At 56.1% G+C, this 22,877-nt stretch overlaps 1 protein-coding gene across 1 annotated transcript in view; it reads right to left on the bottom strand.

Moving 5' to 3' along the window:
* KSR2 (kinase suppressor of ras 2) overlaps positions 1-22,877 on the bottom strand; it is an 80,823-nt gene that overhangs the window by 37,412 nt on the left and 20,534 nt on the right. The window contains exons 5-7 of the mRNA XM_059863857.1: positions 12,288-12,469; positions 1,380-1,449; positions 746-829 (exon numbers count right to left, since the gene is read on the bottom strand). Coding sequence (XP_059719840.1) covers positions 746-829; positions 1,380-1,449; positions 12,288-12,469 — 336 coding nt within the window. The remainder of the gene's footprint in view (positions 1-745; positions 830-1,379; positions 1,450-12,287; positions 12,470-22,877) is intronic.

The raw sequence follows: 22,877 nt of genomic DNA, 5'->3' as shown, positions 1-22,877 counted from the left end.
GTCAGCGCTTAATCAGCGGCAGCAGCGATCGTTCCCGCTCCGTTACCCGCAGACAATCACACATCCCCAGCTCCCGGCCCCGGGAAAGGCAACCCCGGCTCCAGCAGCGCTTGCCCAAGCGCTGGTGGCCGCACGGCTCTGTCCAAGGCCAGGCTGTGGCGGATTTGGAGCAGCTAAAGCAGCCCCAGGCTCTGCCTGGCTCTTTCCCCGCTCCTGTCCCGTTTTATTCCCTCTCCTTTGCACCATGGATTAACGATTTGGCTCCTCGGGGACCCTGCCAGGACGCAGAGGTGCCCAAAACTCGGCAGGAACAGAGGTTACAGCCCAAAACTGTGGGCAAACCCCACCTGATGGCCAGAGCTATCCCTGCCTGCTCCTGCACATCCATCCCCCACGTCCTGCAGATAATTCCACCGGGAATCTCCATAACGTGGGATCTAAAGCCAGGCTCGGGGAAGGGGCACTGTCAGGATCTGACTCAGAGCTCTGGAGCGAGCAGAGCCGAGGTCTGGCGGGCACATCCTCCCCGAGGAGCCTGATCCCATCCCAGACACAAGCCCAGCCCTGCTTTGGGGCGTTATTCACCCAATTCCACAGCTCATTAGAGCTTCCTGTGAGGGTGAGCTGGCGAGGGCCGGGCTGGTCTCTCCCTGCCCAAATCCCCGCTCGGCTCCCCCGGCCGAACCCCCATTATCCCCTCCCAGGTTGAAGGAGTGACACAAACAGCTCCGGCGCTGTGCCATACTTGCAGTTTTTGCATTTTAAGCCGAACAACATTCCCTTCCCGCAGACGGTGCAGGTCTGAGACATCCAGTACTTGGTGGAAAACCTGTGGAGAGAAACAGAGAGGGGGAGAGCTGAAGCCTCGCTTATCCCCCGAGCCCTGCTTCATCCTCTCTCTGCTGCCCTCAAACTCCGCTGCAGGTGTTGAGGAATTTTTCCTAGGGATGCCAAAACACAACCCCGAGCCTTCCTTTGGTTCTGGAATCTTGTTCCAAAGGGAATCCAAGCCCAGCTCCCCGTGATTCCCACGCCAGACGCCCCCCAAACCCCTGCCTGCCCTGGGGACCAGTGTTTGCAGCTTCCCATCAAACAGCAGCACTCTTCCCGGTGCTTTTCCCTCTTCAGGGAGATATGGAAGGGTTCTAATCCAGAGATGGGGAATTTGCTGAAGGCTGGCAAGGTCACGGATAATACACAGATTTATTGATAGCAGCTCGAGCCTTATCTAAAGCAGATCTGAACTGAAATGGAATTGGAATGGGCTGGGAGGACAGCACAGCCCAGCACGGGAAAGAGGGGGAATGTCCCCAATCTCGGTGTCCTGGAGCAGAGATGGGAAGGGAGATGCTCATCCCCCAGCAGGGGGAGGGGCCCACCTGTGTTTTATGGAGTTTCCTAAATCCCGCCGGGGGATCTGCGGGGACCAGCGAGGCACTGACAGCGTATCTGCAGGGAGAGATCAGGAAAAATAGCACTGGTAACAGCATCGGAGCTGGGGTTCCAGTTTTTGGGAAGGGGAGCAAAGGATGTGCACAAAAAATGGGATTTTCCTGCTCTTTCCCCCTGGAACGCCTCTCTCTGGGATTTGTGGGGCTGTGGGAATTGGGGTCTCCTGTCCCAGATCCCATCACCCAGTTTGGACCAGGAAGAGGAGAGGAGAGGCTGCACCCACGTGCAGGCAGGGTGGGATTGCAAAACTTTTGGAATCACATCAAAGAAGAAAGGGAAAATAAAGCTGGAGCAGCCTCATCGTCAGTTTTTAATAAGACATCACGGCTTGAGGTGGCAGCTGAGGAAAATCTGAGTGCCAGCCACTCCAGAGGTGACTCTATTCCCGTTCCAGGGGAAGAGCAGAGTTAAAAGCAGTCCCGGTGCTCTCCCTCCAAGGGAGGAGCAGGGAGAGGGATCAGGACAAAGAGGGAAGCTCAGTGGCACCGCTGGAGCAGGAAGACAATCAGGAGCGTGGCCGTGCTTGGATTCCGCACCCTCCTTCAGCCTCGGCAAGAGAGGAAAAGCTGCTCCTCCTCCTCCTCCTCCTCCTCCTCCTCCTCCTCCTGCTCCTCTTCCTGCTCCTCCCGGCCACGGGAAAGGTCCTGCCCCGCAGGATGCTCAGCGCCGGGAGCGGATCCATGCCGGGATCCAAAGGCTGGATTCTCACTCGGGGATTTGAGAGGTTTCCCGGGCACCAGCGGTGGCTCCCGGCTGTTTGCTCAGAGTGCCAGCAAATCCCTGGCTAAACAGGCGCTGGATATTAGCCCAGGGAGCGGGGAGAGCCGCTGTTTGCTTTAATATCCCATTTTAATATAGCGGCAGGCACGGGGCTCTAATTGCACTCGGCGGCTGAAGGTTACATTTACATCCCTCCCCCGGGCTAGAAATCCTGGGAGCAGCCCAGGCTGATCCTGCTCCAGCACCTCCGACCAGCAGCAGCTCTGGATCCTTCTCTCCTTCTGGTCATTCCTCAGGCAGAGGCAGCAATTGAGATGTCAGAACCACACGAGCATGGAATGGGCTGGGTGGGAAGGGACATTAAAATCATCCCGTTCCCATGGGCAGGGACACCTCCATTGTCCCAGGCTGCTCCAAGCCCTGTCCAGCCTGGCCTTGGACACTTCCAGGGATCCAGGGGCAGCCACAGCTGCTCTGGGAATTCCATTCCAGCCCCTCCCCATCCCAGGGAACAATTCCTAATTCCCAATATCCCATCCATCCCTGCCCTCTGGCAGTGGGAAGCCGTTCCCTGTGTCCTGGCTTTATCCACCCGTGTAAAAAGTCACTCTCCCTAATTTTTATAAACTCCCTTCAAAGCCAAGGAGGGGAGTGCGTGTCCACAACAGCGCATTGCCAATGCTTTTGATATTTCCTTGGTGACAACTCACCCTGGGCTGCTGGACCAGTATCCCTCCACAACCTCCCAGGGGTGGGAATTTGGGCCACAAATCCCAGAGTGACCCCTCCATGCCTCCCTGAGCGTCATTCCCCCCTCACTAAATCCTGTTAGAAAACTGAGTTGTCATCACCCCCCCTCCAACGCCGCTCCCTGAAGAGCCAAACACCCCGGCCAGAGCAGCTCTTCTCCCGGAATTAAATTACAACCTCCACGTTATCAGCCACAATTTATTCCCACTAACTTTCGGCTGGCCTCAATTAAATCCTGCCAGCCCGGCGAGGGGGAGAGGGGATGGAGGCAACGGCGGCTGCTGAGCCTTTTAATTACTTTCTAAATGGGCTCGCTGCAAAAATGTATTGAAGTGTAGCGGGGATTTTGACCTCGTAACATAAATGAGCCCGACGTGACTCAGAGCTAATTGCCTTCATTAGCGGCAGCGAGCCACGTAGGATCGCGGCGTTTAACAATAGAGCCGCTGTTGGCAGGAGGGGAAAGCAGCGGAGCGGGGCAGGAGGGCAGGGAGAGGCACCGGGGATCAGCCCCGAGGGCTTGGGGGGCTCCGGGGTTAATTGGGGACTGTCCCCTTTACCCGGATCCCTGGCAGTGTTAACTCGGGGGGATGCCCAGGGGGAGATGCAACAGCCTCCCCCCATCGCGGGAGGAATATTCTCATTGAAACCCCCCCACATTGCCACAATTAGCGCTAATTACAAGGGGGGAACCCCCAGGAACGGGTCTCGGTTCAGGGTGGGACGGTCGGGCTTTGTCGTGGGGATCTTGTGATGGAGAAGTGGCCGCGGGATCGGTTGATCCTCGCACGTTCTGAAGCGTGACAGCGGCTGCGTCTCCCCATCCTCCCTCTCCCCCATCCTCCCTCTTCGCCTCCCTCTCTCCCTCTCTCCCTGCTCCCTCCCTCCGCCCCCTCCAGCGCCCCAGAGCTGCCCCCGTGCCCGTGATTATTTAAAACCTTTATCACCAGCAGCCTCCTGCCTGCCTCAAGAATCCGAATTCTCCCAGCCATAATTCCCCCCACCTCACCCCCCCGCCGCCCTGGCCCGCTCCGAGCTGGCATTTCATTGGGCACAAGTGGAATTTCGCAGGGTGGCACGCACTGAGCGGCCCCATGGAGACTTCCCCCGGTCACCCACCCCACCCCTGCCTCCCGAGGGGTTCTCAAAAGCCAAACCCCGCTTCCCGATGTGGCGGCACTGCCCAGTGACAGCCCGGCTCCCGTGCCAGGGAGTGCCACCCTCCTTCCGACCCCTCCGTGTTTTCCTTCGCCGCTGCAGCAAAGGTCAGGGCTCCTGCTCAGCTCATCCCAAAATCAACAGCCGCGCTTGATGGGATCAACTGTGCCAGCAGCAGAGCCGGGAAGGGGAAAACCGACCGGGCGGCGGGTGACAGCCACCTCCGGCGTGTCCCTGACAGGCGACACGGCAGAAGAGCCCTGGCACCCCGCTCCCCGGCGGTGACAGGCAGCTGTGACAGCAGCACCGCTCCTGAGTGGCACCCGGCGCCTCGGAGGTGACGGGGACGCTGCGGCGCTGCCGTGGCCGTGACGCCCCCGCTGCCCCCGCTGCCGTCCCGGCCGTGCCGGGTGAATTCCGGCCGGGCCCCAGCTGGGCTGCCTGGGCATGTCCTGCATGAGGAAAAGCGCTTGGAGCTTCCCCATCTCATTGTCTTGGGGTTGTGCCTCCCTTGGGGTGGGTGGTGATAGCCTGAGAGAGCCCCAAAGCTTCTCCAAGGACACCTGGAGCATCTTCCAGGGGTGGCAGCAGGGCTGAACTGCAGGGATGGGGACTGGTTTGTCACAATTGTCCCTTCCTCATCTCCTGGCCCCTGTCTGGATGGCAGGGAGCTGCTGGGAGCATGTTATCCATCACGGAGACAGCCTGATAAACAAACCCTCCTTCTCCTACTATGTAGGAAATGGATTTGTAGAGTGGTCAGAAAAGACCAGAATCCAGCACTACTACAGCAAACACGTTCCCATTGTGAATGGGACAGAGAAAATCGATGGAAGTGGACTCGGTAAGAATCCCAGCATGAGTCACTGCAAAGCCAAGAAATGGCCAGGAGGCTTTGCACTTATCCCAAACATCCCAAATGTCACCAAAATGCTCCCAAGGTGGGTGAGTCCCATGGAGAGATTAGGAGGAGACACCAGGGTGGAGCCTCTTCCCAAAAGAGTTCAGCAGCAGAAGATATCCAGGATCAGGAATATCTCCACCACCAGGTGAAAATCCCTGGGACAAAGTCCTGAGACTAATAATGATAATAATAATAATATTAATAATAATAGTAATGATATCCATGGAATGGTTTGGGTTGGAAGGGACCTTAAAGCTCATCCAGTGCCACCCCTGCCATGGCAGGGACACCTCCCACTATCCCAGGTTGCTCCAGCCCCAGTGTCCAGCCTGGCCTTGGACACCTCCAGGGATCCAGGGGCAGCCACAGCTGCTCTGGGCACCCTGTGCCAGCTGCAGTGACAGAGTTCCAAGGTCTCAGCCTGTGGCAGCTCCAGGGACACTGTCCCAGTGTCTCCCCACGGCCCTGGGTGGTCCTGCATGGTCCCAGCTGGGAGCCAAGCACCCCAGGGAGATGCTCTGCAGCAAAATCCCTTCATGAGACATCCCAGGCTGCTTTTAGGGCCAAAATAGGATGGGAGAGATCCCAGAACAGCTGCTCCAGCAGCTTTCCTCCCCCAGGATAGAAATCCATGCAGGATTCAAGGTGCAAAGGCATCACCTGCTCCTTCTATCAGTGCATGTGGCAGATATTCCCCACGGATTTTGGGAAGTGTCCCTGTCCATGCAGGGGGTTGGAATGGGATGGCCTTGAAGGTCCCTTCCAACTCTGTGGATCACAGCCAGGTCCAGCGGGTGGAAGGATGACCCAGGCTGGATCCAGCAGATGAAACCAAAGCTGAGCTGGAGCAGGGGGATCACCCAAAGTGGGAGCTACTCCCAGAGCATCTCTCCAGTAAGGAAAGAGTCCCTTTCTAAGTCGGGCAGTTCCCCTTTCCAAGGTGACAATCCCATTTGCCCAGCTCAGATGCCACGTGCAGCTGCCTTAAAGCCTGACGTGGGGACTTGCCCCCCAGCTCCCAGCCTTGCAGGCTCAGTGAGGCCCATCCAGACAAAGCTGTGCCCTCCAGCTCTGCTGGCAGGGCGGGAAACCCTCCGGAGCCTCGCTGCCAGCTGTGGCCAGATGTGGCTGCAGGGAGCTGCCACGGCTCCTGCAGGGCAGGGTCAGGGAGGAGGGAACCCCTGGTGGTCCCCAAGAGAGGAGGTTCCCTTTGGGAAGTGCCCTCCCAGAGGTGACAGGGGCTGGGACAGCGTTAGGGAGAAGTGTCCCCCCACAAAGCCACCCCAGCACTGGCAGTGGGGTGACCATAGAGAGGGGGCATGGGTGGCACTGGCTGCTTCCCCACGTCTCCTTCAGCACCACTGTCATGTCCTTGGGTCCAGCCTGGTGCTTTCCAAAGGGCTGGATTTAGGGCTCTGGCACTTCCACCCCAACCCTCTGGACATTTTCCTGGATCTTTGTCCACCAAACCTTCCTGAGGTCAGTCCTTCAGGGGCTCCTCCAGGAGCCCTGGTGGCATCTCAGCACTTATCACTTGGCCATGCCTGGCTGGGATCTCTCTCACGCTCACCACCATAAACTGCAAATTCCTCACTCACAAAGCCAAGGGGAAGAGGCGGGACCGGGATTCAGGAGAATCCCTCCAGGGGAGAATGCCCCCAGGCCAGAGCAGCAGCACAGTGGGTGTGATGGAGGTGTCACACAGGACTGGGCAGCGAGGGGACGTCCCTGGAGACCACACTGAACCAGGAATTCCACAACTTCTGAGGGGCAGCTCGGGTCTCTGCTCCCTGTGACAGTGACAGGCATGGCTGGAGCTGTGCTGGGAGGTTTAGGTGGAGATCAGGGAAAGGTTCTTCCCCAGAGGGTGCTGGCACTGCCCAGGCTCCCCAGGGAATGGGCACGGCCCCGAGGCTGCCAGAGCTCCAGGAGCCTTTGGACAGCACTGCAGGGATGCCCAGGGTGGGGTTGTTGGGGGGTCTGGGCAGGGACAGGGGTTGGATCAGTGATCCCTGGGGATCAACCCAGGATATTCCATAATCCTGTGATTCCCCCAGCCAGATTTGCTGGAGGAAGAGGCTCCTTCTGCAGCTCCCTCCAGCCCTCTGTGAAAATCCATTTCCGTCAGGACAAAGGGCTGTTAAAAATGAGAGGGAAGCATCCAAACCCTGTCCTGACCCGGGCCAGGGATGACTCAGATGGGAGCGTGTTCCTGCCAGGAGCAGGAAGGCAGTGGGAAAGAAATCATGGAGAGACAGCCAGGGAGGGACAGGGCCTCGCTGGGCTCCACTCACCCATCTCCAGCTGACAACAACAACAATTTTTGTGTTTCTGTGCTTAGGGAAGTAATTCCACAGCAATCCAGAGCATCTGGGTGCTGCTGTGCTGCTCCCACAGGAGGAAAAGGGAAGAGGGAATTTTAGGAAAAAAACATAGGGATGGGATACTGTGGAGAGCTCAGCTGTTGAACCACCACAGGGATGGGGACAGGGAATCCTTGGGATGCAGGGAGGGCTTGGAGCCACCTGCTCCAGTGGGAGGGATCCCTGCCCATGGAAGTGGATGAGCTTCAAGCTCCCCTCCAGCCCAAATCATTCTGTGATTCTGCTCCCTACAAACAAACAAACAAACAAACAAACAAACAAACAAACAAACAAACAAACAAACGTCTGCCCTGCTTGGTGTAACTCCCACACAGATGTTGATCCTGCAGGGACCAAACAGTGTGGAAGAGGCTCCACAGTGACTTCTGTGAGCCAGAGAGGAGTTTGGTAAGAGGATCCACATGTACCCCGAAAGAATTTCCTACCAAGGTCGTGGACAAAGAAACCAAGAAAGGGGAGGGGAAGGTTTGGGAAGGGAAGGTTTGGGAAGGTTTGGGAAGGGAAGGTTTGGGAAGGGAAGGGAAGGTTTGGGAAGGGAAGGTTTGGGAAGGGAAGGTTTGGGAAGGGAAGGTTTGGGAAGAGAAGGGAAGGGAAGGTTTGGGAAGGGAAGGTTTGGGAAGGGAAGGTTTGGGAAGGGAAGGGAAGGGAAGGGAAGGGAAGGGAAGGGAAGGGAAGGGAAGGGAAGGGAAGGGAAGGGAAGGGAAGGGAAGGGAAGGGAAGGGAAGGGAAGGGAAGGGAAGGGAAGGGAAGGGAAGGGAAGGGAAGGGAAGGGAAGGGAAGGGAAGGGAAGGGAAGGGAAGGGAAGGGAAGGGAAGGGAAGGGAAGGGAAGGGAAGGGAAGGGAAGGGAAGGGAAGGGAAGGGAAGGGAAGGGAAGGGAAGGGAAGGGAAGGGAAGGGAAGGGAAGGGAAGGGAAGGGAAGGGAAGGGAAGGGAAGGGAAGGGAAGGGAAGGGAAGGGAAGGGAAGGGAAGGGAAGGGAAGGGAAGGGAAGGGAAGGGAAGGGAAGGGAAGGGAAGGGAAGGGAAGGGAAGGGAAGGGAAGGGAAGGGAAGGGAAGGGAAGGGAAGGGAAGGGAAGGTTCGGGAAGGGAAGGGAAGGGAAGGGAAGGGAAGGGAAGGGAAGGTTCGGGAAGGGAAGGGAAGGGAAGGGAAGGGAAGGGAAGGGAAGGGAAGGGAAGGGAAGGGAAGGGAAGGGAAGGGAAGGGAAGGGAAGGGAAGGGAAGGGAAGGGAAGGGAAGGGAAGGGAAGGGAAGGGAAGGGAAGGGAAGGGAAGGGAAGGTTTGGGAAGGTTTGGGAAGGGAAGGGAAGGTTTGGGAAGGGAAGGTTTGGGAAGGGAAGGGAAGGGAAGGGAAGGGAAGGTTTGGGAAGGGAAGGGAAGGGAAGGGAAGGTTTGGGAAGGGAAGGGAAGGGAAGGGAAGGGAAGGGAAGGGAAGGGAAGGGAAGGGAAGGGAAGGGAAGGGAAGGGAAGGGAAGGGAAGGGAAGGGAAGGGAAGGGAAGGGAAGGGAAGGGAAGGGAAGGGAAGGGAAGGGAAGGGAAGGGAAGGGAAGGGAAGGGAAGGGAAGGGAAGGGAAGGGAAGGGAAGGGAAGGGAAGGGAAGGGAAGGGAAGGGAAGGGAAGGGAAGGGAAGGGAAGGGAAGGGAAGGGAAGGGAAGGGAAGGGAAGGGAAGGGAAGGGAAGGGAAGGGAAGGGAAGGGAAGGGAAGGGAAGGGAAGGGAAGGGAAGGGAAGGGAAGGGAAGGGAAGGGAAGGGAAGGGAAGGGAAGGGAAGGGAAGGGAAGGGAAGGGAAGGGAAGGGAAGGGAAGGGAAGGGAAGGGAAGGGAAGGGAAGGGAAGGGAAGGGAAGGTTCGGGAAGGGAAGGGAAGGGAAGGGAAGGGAAGGGAAGGGAAGGTTCGGGAAGGGAAGGGAAGGGAAGGGAAGGGAAGGGAAGGGAAGGGAAGGGAAGGGAAGGGAAGGGAAGGGAAGGGAAGGGAAGGGAAGGGAAGGGAAGGGAAGGGAAGGGAAGGGAAGGTTTGGGAAGGGAAGGGAAGGTTTGGGAAGGGAAGGGAAGGTTTGGGAAGGTTTGGGAAGGGAAGGGAAGGGAAGGGAAGGGAAGGGAAGGGAAGGGAAGGGAAGGGAAGGGAAGGGAAGGGAAGGGAAGGGAAGGGAAGGGAAGGGAAGGGAAGGGAAGGGAAGGGAAGGGAAGGGAAGGGAAGGGAAGGTTTGGGAAGGGAAGGTTTGGGAAGGGAAGGTTTGGGAAGGGAAGGGAAGGTTTGGGAAGGTTTGGGAAGGTTTGGGAAGGTTTGGGAAGGTTTGGGAAGGTTTGGGAAGGGAAGGGAAGGGAAGGGAAGGGAAGGGAAGGGAAGGGAAGGGAAGGGAAGGGAAGGGAAGGGAAGGGAAGGGAAGGGAAGGGAAGGGAAGGGAAGGGAAGGGAAGGGAAGGGAAGGGAAGGGAAGGGAAGGGAAGGGAAGGGAAGGGAAGGGAAGGGAAGGGAAGGGAAGGGAAGGGAAGGGAAGGGAAGGGAAGGGAAGGGAAGGGAAGGGAAGGGAAGGGAAGGGAAGGGAAGGGAAGGGAAGGGAAGGGAAGGGAAGGGAAGGGAAGGGAAGGGAAGGGAAGGGAAGGGAAGGGAAGGGAAGGGAAGGGAAGGGAAGGGAAGGGAAGGTTCGGGAAGGTTCGGGAAGGGAAGGGAAGGGAAGGGAAGGGAAGGGAAGGGAAGGGAAGGGAAGGGAAGGGAAGGGAAGGGAAGGGAAGGGAAGGGAAGGGAAGGGAAGGGAAGGGAAGGGAAGGGAAGGAGGAAGGGAAGGGAAGGGAAGGGAAGGGAAGGGAAGGGAAGGGAAGGGAAGGGAAGGGAAGGGAAGGGAAGGGAAGGGAAGGGAAGGGAAGGGAAGGGAAGGGAAGGGAAGGGAAGGGAAGGGAAGGGAAGGGAAGGGAAGGGAAGGGAAGGGAAGGGAAGGGAAGGGAAGGGAAGGGAAGGGAAGGGAAGGGAAGGGAAGGGAAGGGAAGGGAAGGGAAGGGAAGGGAAGGGAAGGGAAGGGAAGGGAAGGGAAGGGAAGGGAAGGGAAGGGAAGGGAAGGGAAGGGAAGGGAAGGGAAGGGAAGGGAAGGGAAGGGAAGGGAAGGGAAGGGAAGGGAAGGGAAGGGAAGGGAAGGGAAGGGAAGGGAAGGGAAGGGAAGGGAAGGGAAGGGAAGGTTTGGGAAGGGAAGGTTTGGGAAGGTTTGGGAAGGGAAGGTTTGGGAAGGGAAGGGAAGGTTTGGGAAGGTTTGGGAAGGGAAGGGAAGGGAAGGGAAGGGAAGGGAAGGGAAGGGAAGGGAAGGGAAGGGAAGGGAAGGGAAGGGAAGGGAAGGGAAGGGAAGGGAAGGGAAGGGAAGGGAAGGGAAGGGAAGGGAAGGGAAGGGAAGGGAAGGGAAGGGAAGGGAAGGGAAGGGAAGGGAAGGGAAGGGAAGGGAAGGGAAGGGAAGGGAAGGGAAGGGAAGGTTCGGGAAGGGAAGGGAAGGTTCGGGAAGGGAAGGGAAGGGAAGGGAAGGGAAGGGAAGGGAAGGGAAGGGAAGGGAAGGGAAGGGAAGGGAAGGGAAGGGAAGGGAAGGGAAGGGAAGGGAAGGGAAGGGAAGGGAAGGGAAGGGAAGGGAAGGGAAGGAAGGGAAGGGAAGGGAAGGGAAGGGAAGGGAAGGGAAGGGAAGGGAAGGGAAGGGAAGGGAAGGGAAGGGAAGGGAAGGGAAGGGAAGGGAAGGGAAGGGAAGGGAAGGGAAGGGAAGGGAAGGGAAGGGAAGGGAAGGGAAGGGAAGGGAAGGGAAGGGAAGGGAAGGGAAGGGAAGGGAAGGGAAGGGAAGGGAAGGGAAGGGAAGGGAAGGGAAGGGAAGGGAAGGGAAGGGAAGGGAAGGGAAGGGAAGGGAAGGGAAGGGAAGGGAAGGGAAGGGAAGGGAAGGGAAGGGAAGGGAAGGGAAGGGAAGGGAAGGGAAGGGAAGGGAAGGGAAGGGAAGGGAAGGGAAGGGAAGGGAAGGGAAGGGAAGGGAAGGGAAGGGAAGGGAAGGGAAGGGAAGGGAAGGGAAGGGAAGGGAAGGGAAGGGAAGGGAAGGCAACTGGCTGCAAACACTTCTTTGGGGGCAAAACCTTCTGCAGCCTGTTTCTTGGGCAGGAGGGATGAGTGCAAGCCCCCCAAACAAGCCAGGAAGACACGTCCAGAAAAGAAACAAGGGAAAAATCCAGGGAAGGGAGGGTGACAGAAACCCAGCCTGGATGTGGAGTTGGAGGAAGTTTTAGCTGAGGAACAAAAGGCAAAGGGGACTTGGCTGGGAATCACTCCCAGCAGTTGCCATGTGTTTCCTCCAGGGAAGTTCTTCTTGGGCCAAGAGCCACACCTGGCTTGGAAAAGTTTCAATCCTTGTGGAATTAATCCCAGCACTGGTCTGGGACCAGGAAATGAGGGTCAGGCTGCTCCTCCCAGACCTGGGTGAGCTCACGGAGCCAAACCCAACCAGTGAGTGCCACCACCAGCATCTCCTGGGAGAGGACAAAGCCCTGCCAGGTGGGTCAGGGCTGGCTGCTGGGAACAGCTCCATGGGGTTTGCACCAGGACTGGCTTCCCAAAACTCCACGTCCAGCGAGGAGAGGTTTAAACACAGAGGTGAAACCACAAAGCTTTACAAACAGCCCTAAGCAAAGTCACTTTTAGGTGACATCCAGGCAGTGCCACCAACCCAGACAGCACAGAATCCTTGTGGCCTTCCCAAAAAAACCAGAAATAATCAAGTTTTTGGGGCTATCTTTGCCCAGAAGCATGCACAGATCTCTAAACACCAACATGAGGCACCTCCACAAGGGCTGGGCTCATTCCACAACGCTCAACCAGCGTCCTCCAAACCACTGACTCCAAAACTCCCCAGTTCCCTCCTCTGCTTGGCATCTCCACCTCTGGGAAGAGGGATCCGAGGGGGCCACGGGCACTCACTTGCTGAGAAGGTGGCTTCGGTGTGGACGGGCGGGGTGGAGGGCAGGAAGGGCGGGTACCCCACGAAGAAGGAGCGCAGGGAGCGCTCGGAGAGCAGAGGGGAGCGCTGGGCCGGGATGTTCTCACAGCTCCCCACGCTGTTGTGGATCTTGAGGTTCAGGGGCTTGTTCTTCTTCTTGACTCTGGGAGGGAAAAGAGGAAAAAGGAGGGAAAAGTGAAGGGAAAGGAGTTGGGGACAGGCTGGTGGCACCTGTGGGATGGGGCACCTGCAACTCCCTCATGAGAATTCCCAATCCCTCCCTGCCATCAAACAAAGGCAATTTTCATCAAGGATCATCCCTTTTTCCTCTTGAGAACCTGGGTGAAAAAAAATCATTTGGTCCAAAAGCTCATCATCCTCAGCCTTGCTGACCTTGTCAAACCCCCTAAATGGTCACATTTGATGTCACTACATCAAATAAAGGGCCCAACAAGGGTGGGCTGCAGTGGAGAATGTGAGGGACCCAAGAGAGCCCCAGGAATCAGCTTGTGAAGGCACAGGGCTGTGGTGTGGACAACCCAAAACACTGAGGGAAATTCCTCAGAAATTAAATTCTGCAGAGCAGGGGGAGGAGTCACCCGCCTCTCCTTCCCGTCCCGTTTTTCCACACTGGGACAAGGCCCAGTGTTGTTCTGCTGGCTCAGATGATCCCAAAGCTGCACCAGACCGGAAGGATTTGGGATGCAGAGTGACACTGGCAGCTCAGATGGGCCAGGCTGCAGGATCCTGGCTCTCGGAGCCGCTCGGGCTCATCTGCTCCCGCTCCGGCTGCCACGGAGTGAGGAGCAGAGAGAGCCCTGGGAAAGGCAGCTCAGCCCACTGGAGATCTGCAGCATCCGGGACAGAGATCCTTGGAGAACAACCTGGCAGTGCAACACCTCAGGGATTCCTGGAATGTTCCATCCATAATCCCTTTATCCCAACGGGAACACTGCATCCAGCCCTGGGCCCAGCACAGGAAGGACCTGGAGCTGCTGGAGAGAGTCCAGAGGAGGCACTGGAGATGCTCCAAGGGCTGGAGCCAGGCTGGCAGAGCTGGGGGTGCTCACCTGGAGAGGAGAAGGCTCCAGGGAGAGCTCAGAGCCCCTTCCAGGGCCTGAAGGGGCTCCAGGAGAGCTGGAGAGGGACTGGGGACAAGGGATGGAGGGACAGGACACAGGGAATGGCTTCCACTGCCAGAGGGTGGGGATGGATGGGAGATTGGGAATTTGGGAATTAGGAATTGTTCCCTGGCAGGGTGGGCAGGCCCTGGAGCTGAGCATGTCCCACCACTCCCAGCGGTGCCCGGGGGCATCTGGCCCTGCCAGGCAAGAGGAAATGGCCTCTTAATGGAGAAAATTAAACCATCCTCTAATAAGTTAATTATTGCCTCACACAGGAAAGCTGCTGCTGTGTTTAGGGTGGCTGCAAGGACCTCTTCGGGTGCGCTGGGCTCGGGGTGGGGTGGATGGTTCCAGGTTGGTCCAGCTGAGCAGCTCTCCTGGCTTGGAACTCCTTGGGGTCAGCCCCACAGCTGAGGATCAAGGAGTCATGGAATGGCTTGGGTGGGAAGGGACATTAGAGCTCATTAAAGGACATGGGCAGGGACACTTCCACTGTCCCAGGCTGCTCCCAGCCCCAGTGTCCAGGCTGGCCTTGGGCACTGCCAGGGATCCAGGGGCAGCCCCAGCTGCTCTGGGCACCCTGTGCCAGGGCTGCCCACCCTGCCAGGGAACAATTCCTAATTCCCAATATACCATCCATCCCTGCCTGGTGGCCCCAAATCCAGTCCATCTCCTCCACTGCTGCTGTTCAATCCCGACCCCACCTCGGGGTCTCCACCAAAGATCCCAGTGCTGCTCCCCTGGCATGGCCCCAGCCCCCCTGAGCTCAACCCCGGCCCAAAGCCCTTCCTGAAAGGCAGTGATTAAGCACTAATCTCGTTTCTTTCCACCCATAAATCAGTTCCAGACCAAATATTTACTGCGAGCATCATTTCCTCGCCAAGCAGGGCTGCTGACAGCTCTCATTATTAGGAAGGATGAGTGATTTTGGACAGAGAGATTTTTTTTTTTCCTCTCTCTGTTTCTTCAGGAGAAGAAAAAATAATAAAGAATAATAAACACCAGGATCCAACTGGGGGACTGGGCTGGCTGCCCATCATCCCATGGCTTTGATCCCTATCCTGAGGGAAGAGGGGCAAGGACTGAAGCCTGGGGAGGAGCAGGGGCATCCATGGAAAACCCCCTGGCACAGGGGGCTCACAGGGACAGGGGATCCTGTCCCCTGGCTTGGGGACAAGGAGTGCCTGAGGGACATGGAGCAAACCCAGCCTTGTTTGGGGCTTCTCGGGCAAAAAAGGGTCAAAAACCATCCTTGGGGCAGGGCTGCAGGGTGAGGCCAGTCATGGGCACCTCCTAAAGGACTTTTTGCCATGAGGGGGCATCCATCTATCCATCAGTCCATCTATTCCTCCATCCATCCATCATCCATCCATCCATCCATCCATCCATCCATCCATCCATCCATCCATCCATCCATCCATCCATCCTCCCACCCATGTTGGAATGAGATGATCTCCAAGGTCCTTCCCAGCCCAAACCACTCCATGATTCCATGGATGGTGACAGGACAAAGGGAAATGGTTTCAAACTAAAAGAGGGGAGATTTAGATGGGATTTTGGGCAGGAATTCCTCCCTGGCAGGGTGGGCAGCCCTGGCACAGGGTGCCCAGAGCAGCTGTGGCTGCCCCTGGATCCCTGGAAGTGTCCAAGGCAAACATTTCCATCCTCCTCTCCTTTATCCAAAGTGGGGAAGAATGTGCTGGAAATGCATCCTGGTCCTGCCAGCCTAAATTCCCCATCCCAGGAGGAACCCCATTCCCTGTGCCAGGTTCCCAATTCTGCAAGGAGACCAGAGGTAGAAAAGGGGAATTAAGAAACAAAACAAAACAAAGACCAAAACAAACAAACAAAACAAGAATCAAAACAAACAAACAAAAAAAAAAAACCAAAGGGAAAACATCAGCCTAATTTCAATTTTCCATCGGGATAAGGCCCAAGACAGCCCTGCTTGGGAAAGGGAGGCAGGATTATGGAGCAGATATTTTTTATTTTGGTCCCAAGGGGTTTTGAGGGAGCAGAGAGAACCACACCTGGTCCACCTCGAGGCTTGGAGTCCCCCAAAATCTGGGAGACGCCCATGGCACCCTCCAGGGATGGCAGGAAAATGCCACCACAGGCCAAGGGCACATCCCTGCCAGGCTTGGACCAGATCCCGAAATCTGGACATCCCCACTGGTTTTTTGCCTCTCTCCACGGTTGTCCCACCCTCTTCCCTGCTCCAGGAGGCTCCAAAGCCGGGTATTCCCGGGATTCTACCCCTCCCTGCAGGTCCCCAACAGCTCATCGGGGTCAGCCCCTGCTCCACGCAGCCCTTGGCTTCCCACACCTTTCCCAAAATCTCAGCCCCTGGCACATCGTGAGCACGCCCAGCATCCCCCTCTCCTTCACCTCTCACCACCCCCTAACCCTCTGCAGACCCAATTTCCTCATTTTTCCTCCTTTTTCCCGTGCATGCCTCGGTCGGGAGAGCCCAAACCAACCCCCAAGGCAGAGCTCGCGGAGCATCGGGGTTAATTCCTGCCTCGGGATGCTCGGGAAAATCAGTGCCGGGAGAGATTCCTTCTCAGATAGGCGAATGCCAACGATCGGGGCCGTAATTTCATGCAGGAGTTTGCTAAATATATGATGATGGATGGGAAAAAAAAAAATTAAAAAAATAAATTAAAAAAAAAAAAATTAAAAAAACCAAGCCGAGCGAGTTTGAAGCGTTTAATGCAAATCCCTTGAGGTGTCAATCCCGCCTGAGCGGCTCATCCCCGCCTGCTCGGTGGGATCAGTCAAACGCTTATCAGCGGCTTGGGGGGGGGAAGCCGAGGGTTTCAACAGGCGCTGAAAAACAGGAGCGGACAGCGGGACAAAGGGCCCGTCACCGCCTCCAGGAGAGGGCAGGGACTGACAGCGGGGCGGGAGGGTGGGGATGTCGGTTCTGGGATTCCCACAGAAAGGAGCCCGGGGAGGGTTTGCCCTGCTGGGGTGTCCCGGGGTGGTTTGGTGGCTGGAAGAGCAGGATGTGCTGGGAGAAGCTGGAATGTGAGGATGGGCACCGTGGGATCCGTGTGTTACAGGAAGTAAAAATCCAGTGTTCACAGGGCTGTGATGGTCCTGGGATAGGGCTCATCCCAAAAAACATCCCAGAGGGAACACCCCAACCATTCCCCAGCCCCTGGCAGGGCTCATCTCCATTCCCAACTCTTAAATAACCCGGAAATTGAGTCAATGTTCACACAGCTGTGATGGTCCTGGGATAGGGCTCATCCCAAAAAACATCCCAGAGGGAACACCCCAACATTCCCCAGCCCCTGGCAGGGCTCATCCTCCATTCCCAACTCTTAAATAACCCGGAAATTGAGTCAATATTCTCAGGGCTGTGATACTTCTGGAGTATGGCTGATCCCAAAAAGCATCCCAAAGAGGACATCCCAATCAGCCCCTGGCAGGGCTCATCTCCATTCCCAACTCTTAAAAAACATGGAAATCGAGTCAATGTTCACTGTGATGCTGTGATGCTCCTGGAATATGGCTGATCCCAAAAAACATCCCAAAAGGGACACCCCAACCATTCCCCAGCCCCTGGCAGCACCCACCCTCCATTCCCAACTCTTAAAAATCCCAGAAATCGAGTAAGCAGCAGCCTGCTCTGCAGGCATTTGTTGTCTCTCCCATTCTTATTGCCATTTAAAAGAATTAAAACGGGTTTAATTTAAAATTGAACCACAAGGCAGGAGCTGCCCCTGCAGCCGCCGGAGCCAGGTGATGTTTTATTCACCACTTTGTTCCTCGTCAGCACACACCAATTTCCACACAAGCGTTGCTCTTAAAGGAAGGGAAATAGAGTGGGAGAAAAAAAAAAAAAAAAAAATCCTCTCCTCGGTATTTCAGCTGCAAAGGATTAAAGATCGCTGCAGCCTGGCCGGGAGCGCGTGGCCCCGGCCGGGATTCAGCCCCGAAGATTTATGGCTTTTGGAGTGCTTTAATTGCACAATATTCCCGATTAAATCAGAGCAAGGAGCAGGTGAAGGGCTGCCCCCGTGCCTCCTCCACCAGCAGCATCCCCTGGAATGGGTAAAAAAGGAAGAAAACACTCAGATTCACTCCGGCATTCTTTGGAATGGTAAAAAAAAGGGAAGAAAACACTCAGATTCACTCTGGCATTCTTTGGAATGGTAAAAAAAAAGGAAGAAAACACTCAGATTCACTCCGGCATTCTTTGGAATGGTAAAAAAAGGGAAGAAAACACTCAGAGTCACTCTGGCATTCTTTGGAATGGCAAAAAAAGGGAAGAAAACACTCAGAGTCACTCTGGCATTCTTTGGAATGGTAAAAAAAAGGGAAGAAAACACTCAGATTCACTCTGGCATTCTTTGGAATGGTAAAAAAAAAGGAAGAAAACACTCAGATTCACTCTGGCATTCTTTGGAATGGCAAAAAAAAAGAGAAGAAAACACTCAGATTCACTCTGGCATTCTTTGGAATGGTAAAAAAAGGGAAGAAAACACTCAGATTCACTCTGGCATTCTTTGGAATGGCAAAAAAAAAAAGAGAAGAAAACAGATTAATTCTGGCATTGTTTCAGGCAAGAATGATTAGGTGGGAAGGGAGCTTGAAGATCATTTTATCCCAACCTTGCCATGGGCAGGGACACCTCCCACTGTCCCAGGGATCCAGGGGCAGCCACAGCTTCAGTCTGTGCTCACAGGTAACAATTCCTAATTCCCAATTTCCCATCCATCCCTGCTGTCTGGCAGTGGAAGCCATTCCCCGTGTCCTGTCCCTCCTTGCCTTTACCAAAGCCCCTCTCCAGAATTTCTGCCACTTCTCCCTTCCTGTTCCCATATTGGCACACAGATGGCAAAACCTGACCTTTTCCTCTAAGGATTCCCAAATAAACCATTAAAAAACTCACCCTGGCTAAGGAGTCTGAGCATTCCCAAACAGCCTTGGGAGTTGGGATCAAAACCAGCCCAGCTGGAGCCAGCTCAGCCAGGAAAGGAGGCACCAGCTCACCTTTGGCACTGGGATAAACACACAGCTCCGTGCCCAGTGCCATCCCACGTCCCAAATCCCTGAGGATGGCACCAGCTTCTGAAGGATTTTCAGCACTCAAGGCAGAGGATTTTTTGAACCTGCCCGAAAAGCTGAAATTCCTTCGTTCTCCACCCAAACCTGAAAAAGCTCCACACAACGTTCACACTCCTGAACAAGCTGGGGTTGAGATAAAGAAATAAACACAGAATATCCTGCAGATGTTCCATTTATCCTCCTCATTCCCGTAAAGAGGCAACAATCCCTCCCTTCCCTGGCCAGAGGAAAAGCAGCTCCTTCATATCAAAGCCTCAGCAGTTAAATATTTATCCAAGTGCCTGTCCCCACTTCCCTGGATGCCTGAATTTCCAGGCTCGACTCTGACTGATCTATTATTCTCTTTTCCAAGCACAAAGTGGAACTTTTTTATTACAGCTGCAAATTATCAAGCTGGGAAATTCTTTGAAGGGAGTTTGAGCCAAACAGGTTGCCCCCCCCCCCCCCGCCTTCCTCCTCAGGGCTGCAGGAGCAGCACTGGGAGCAGACAGGGGCAGGAAGGAGCTGCAAGAGGTAATTGCCAGGATCCTGGAGCTGGAGCTGTTTCTCATTAAGCCCCTTCTGTTTTCTTGGTTGCCACCGTTACGTTTCTTTGAGGGCCACCCAAGGGCACTGAGGGTGAGCTGGAGCCAGCCAGGGCTGCTGGGGCTGAGTCTCCTTCAGATGGAGAAGCTTCCACAGGGATTCAGCCCTTGAATGGGGCACCCTGAGGGGGTTTCCCCATCCCCAGACAACACAACCTCGGCCAGGTGGGGCAGATCCGCCCCAGACTAGACAATCCTGGAATGGTTTGGGATGGAAGGGACCTTAAAGCTCATCCCATCCCCCCCTTGCCATGGCAGGGACACCTCCCACTGTCCCAGGCTGCTCCCAGCCCTGTCCAGCCTGGCCTTGGGCACTGCCAGGGATCCAGGGGAAGCCACAGCTGCTCTGGGCACCCTGTGCCAGGGCCTGCCCACCCTGCCAGGGAACAATTCCTAATTCCCAATCTCCCATCCATCCCTGCCCTCTGGCAGTGGGAGCCATTCCCTGTGTCCTGTCCCTCCATCCCTTGTCCCCAGTCCCTCTCCAGCTCTCCTGGAGCCCCTTCAGGCCCTGCAAGGGGCTCTGAGCTCTCCCTGGAGCCTTCTCCTCTCCAGGTGAGCACCTCCAGCTCTCCCAGCCTGGCTCCAGAGCAGAGGGGCTCCAGCCCTTGGAGCATCTCTGTGGCCTCCTCTGGACTCTGAGGAGCACTCCCTGCTTTTGGTTTTCATCCCGTTATTGCCAAGGAATCCCCTGGAGCACTTGGCCAACCCAGCACCCGCTCGGGCCACCACAGAGGGTCAGGGCTGGGATGGCAGGAGGGTCAGGAGAAGCTCCCACCAACCTCTTGGACCACAAAGAAGAGAACAGGGGAGCTGCTCCCTGACTGGAAGACAGAGCTGGGAAGAGCTCAGGCTCTGCCAAGACCAGCAGTGGTCATTCCCCTCCTGGCCAGCACTGCCCACAGCCCCTGCCCTCTCCGTGCCCTCCCTCCCAGCCAGGAACCCGGTGCCGCCTCTCCCAGGATGTTAATCCTTATCTAAATTCCTCCTCACGCCCGTCTGGCTCTGAAAGGAGCCTCAACTCCTCATTAAAGGACACGGTGAGAAGTTTCTCCTCTGAGCACGGTAAAGCTCCAGCGGCTCTGGATGGAATAGCAGGGCCGTAATTAACATTAATGACACTCCTAAGGAGCGCCGCAGCCCGGAGCAGCGGGATCGTTCCAGCACGGAGCCAGGTTGGTACGGGGGCCACTCATCACTGTCACCTCACGGTGGGCAAACCATCCTTTGAGGGAGCTGGACACATTCCAGGGGCTGTGCACAGCTCCACAGCCCGGCAGCAGCAGGGAGATTAATCAGAGGGATGATTTGGAAGCGCAGGGAGAGATGCTGCTCGTTTTGCTCTCCAAATTCCCGCACTGCCACACTCTGCCCCTCGCTGGAGTTCCAGGCTGGGCTCTGGTTTCAGGATAAATAACAGAGATCGTTGGAAATCATGGAGTCCATCCATGTCCCCAAGTGCCACATCCACACAGATTTTAAATCTCCCCTAGGATGGGCATCCACCCCTGCCGTGGGCAGCTGTGCCACCCTGACCACCCTTTCCAGGAGGAATTTCCCCAAAATCCACCCTGAGCCTGCCCTGGCCCAGCCTGAGGCCGTTCCCTCTCCTCCTGTCCCTGTTCCCTGGGAGCAGAGCCCGATCCCCCCGGCTGTCCCCTCCTGGCAGGAGCTGTGCAGAGCCACAAGGTCCCTCCTGAGCCTCCTTTTCTCCAGGCTGAGCCCCTTCCCAGCTCCCTCAGCCCCTCCTGGGGCTCCAGCCCCTTCCCTGCTCCATTCCCTGCCCTGGACACGCTCCAGCCCCTCCAGGTCCTTCTTGTCATGAGGAGCCCAAAAGTGACCCCAGGACCTGAGGTGACTCACAGAGGACAGGCCCTGCCCTGCTCCTGCTGCCACCCCAGGGCTGGCACAGCCCAGGTGCCAGTGCCCACCTTCGGAAGATGCTCCATATGGATTATTTCCACACGTTGGGCACGTCCTGCTGCATCCACCTGCTCTGCAAACATCAATCTCCTGCTCATGCCCGGTGCCAGGAGCCCACCTGCCTTTCCAAAGCTGGGCAATGTCAGAGGAGCTGCCTGGATGCTCTCCTGAATCCTGCCCATGCAGAACATCCAATCATTGATCCACCAGGTGGATGGGAATTGCTACAAGGGGAAACATCATATTATCAAGGTTGGGGAGCAGCAGAATTAATTACCCATCAGGGCCTATTTAGGACCAGCTTAAATGATTAAATCTGAGGCACAGCCTAAGCAGGGGCTGCTTGGTGGGGTGGGGATGGTGGAGAAGACCTCGGCTCCCAGGTTTTTGGAGGTCTGGGATTCAGTTTGTCACCTCTGTGCCCTCTGCTCCCGGGTTTTTGGAGGTCTGGGATTCAGTTTGTCACTTCTGTGCCCTCTGCTCCCCGGTTTTTGGAGGTCTGGGATTCAGTTTGTCACCGTCTGGGATTCAGTTAGTCACCTCTCTGCCATGATGGCCCCAGTTGGGCAGTAGACTTGGCCAAGTGCCACAGGAAATATCCCGTTGTCAGGAATTTGTAATGTGGGATGGAGAAAAACAGCCCCAGGACAGAAAGTGTCTAAAGTTCAAGTTGGAAATAATTCAAGGAAAAAGGAAAAGAAGAAGCTGGGGATGTGCTCCATCACCGCTCACATCTGACCTTCACATCTGACTTCACCCAGCCAGGAAATCCTCATCCCAGCCTGGAAAAATCCCACCAAAAATCCACCGTGGCGCCAGTGGGGCAAAAGGGAAGGAAATGAACCCTCAGAAGGCTTTGAACCAACAGGTTTTTCCACCAGGAAAACACCCACACCCAGAATGTCACTGCAGCAACACAGGATAAGGAGAACTCATGGAAAATTTAGCCAAAATCCATCTGCCTTGAGCTGGAGGAGCCTCATCCCAGCCCAAACCTGACCTAGGTGCAGCACAAAAATGCAATGTCCCATCCTGCCCAGCAGCTGCTGGAACTCAGCATGTCCCCAGGGCCGGGTCGTGCTCCCATCTGCCCTCTCCAGCTGCTTCCCAGAGCACGTTCCTTGGAGCTCATGGATCTGGCCACAGCAGCGTGGCAAAAGGAGCCACAGCTGGAAGCTGAGGAGGGTTTGGGCTCAGCTGCCCTTCACAGGGGTCAGGGATGAAGGGGGGGTCAGGGGATGGGTCTGAGGAGGGGTCCAAGGATGAAGGATGGGTCAAAGGACTGGCCTGAAGGACAAAGGATGGGTCTGAGGGGTCTAAGGATGGGTCAGAGGAAGAAGGATGGGCTAAGGAGAGGTCCAAAGATGAAGGGTGGGTCAAAGGACAGGCGTGAAAGACAAAGGATGGGTCTAAGGATGGGCCCAAAGATGAAGGATGGGCTAAAAGATGAAGGGTGGGTCTAATGAGGGGTCCAAGGATGAAGGATAGGTCAAAGGACAAGCCTAAAAGACACAGGATGGGTCTAAGGAGGGGTCAGAGGGAGAAGGATGGGTCTAAGGAGGGGTCAGAGGGAGAAGGATGGGTCTAAGGAGGGGTCAGAGCGAGAAGGATGGGTCTAAGGAGGGGTCCAAAGACGAAGGACTGGTCTAAGGATGAGTCAAAGGACAAAGAAGGAAGGATGGATCAAAGGCCAGGTCTAATGAGGAGTCCAGGGACGAAGGACAGGCCCAAGGACAGGCCTAAAGATGATTTTCACCCCAAATACAGGTGAAAGGATGAAGGATCTGTCTAAAGATGGGCCAAAGGACAAAGGATGGGTCTAACGTGGGGTACCAGGATGAAGGGTGGGTTCAAGGACAGG

The sequence above is a fragment of the Haemorhous mexicanus genome, chromosome 19, assembly GCF_027477595.1.
Source record: "Haemorhous mexicanus isolate bHaeMex1 chromosome 19, bHaeMex1.pri, whole genome shotgun sequence".
In the NCBI taxonomy this organism is placed as follows: domain Eukaryota; kingdom Metazoa; phylum Chordata; class Aves; order Passeriformes; family Fringillidae; genus Haemorhous; species Haemorhous mexicanus.
Note: the sequence above shows the minus strand (reverse complement) of the source record. Positions and strands in the feature narration are given on the sequence as shown.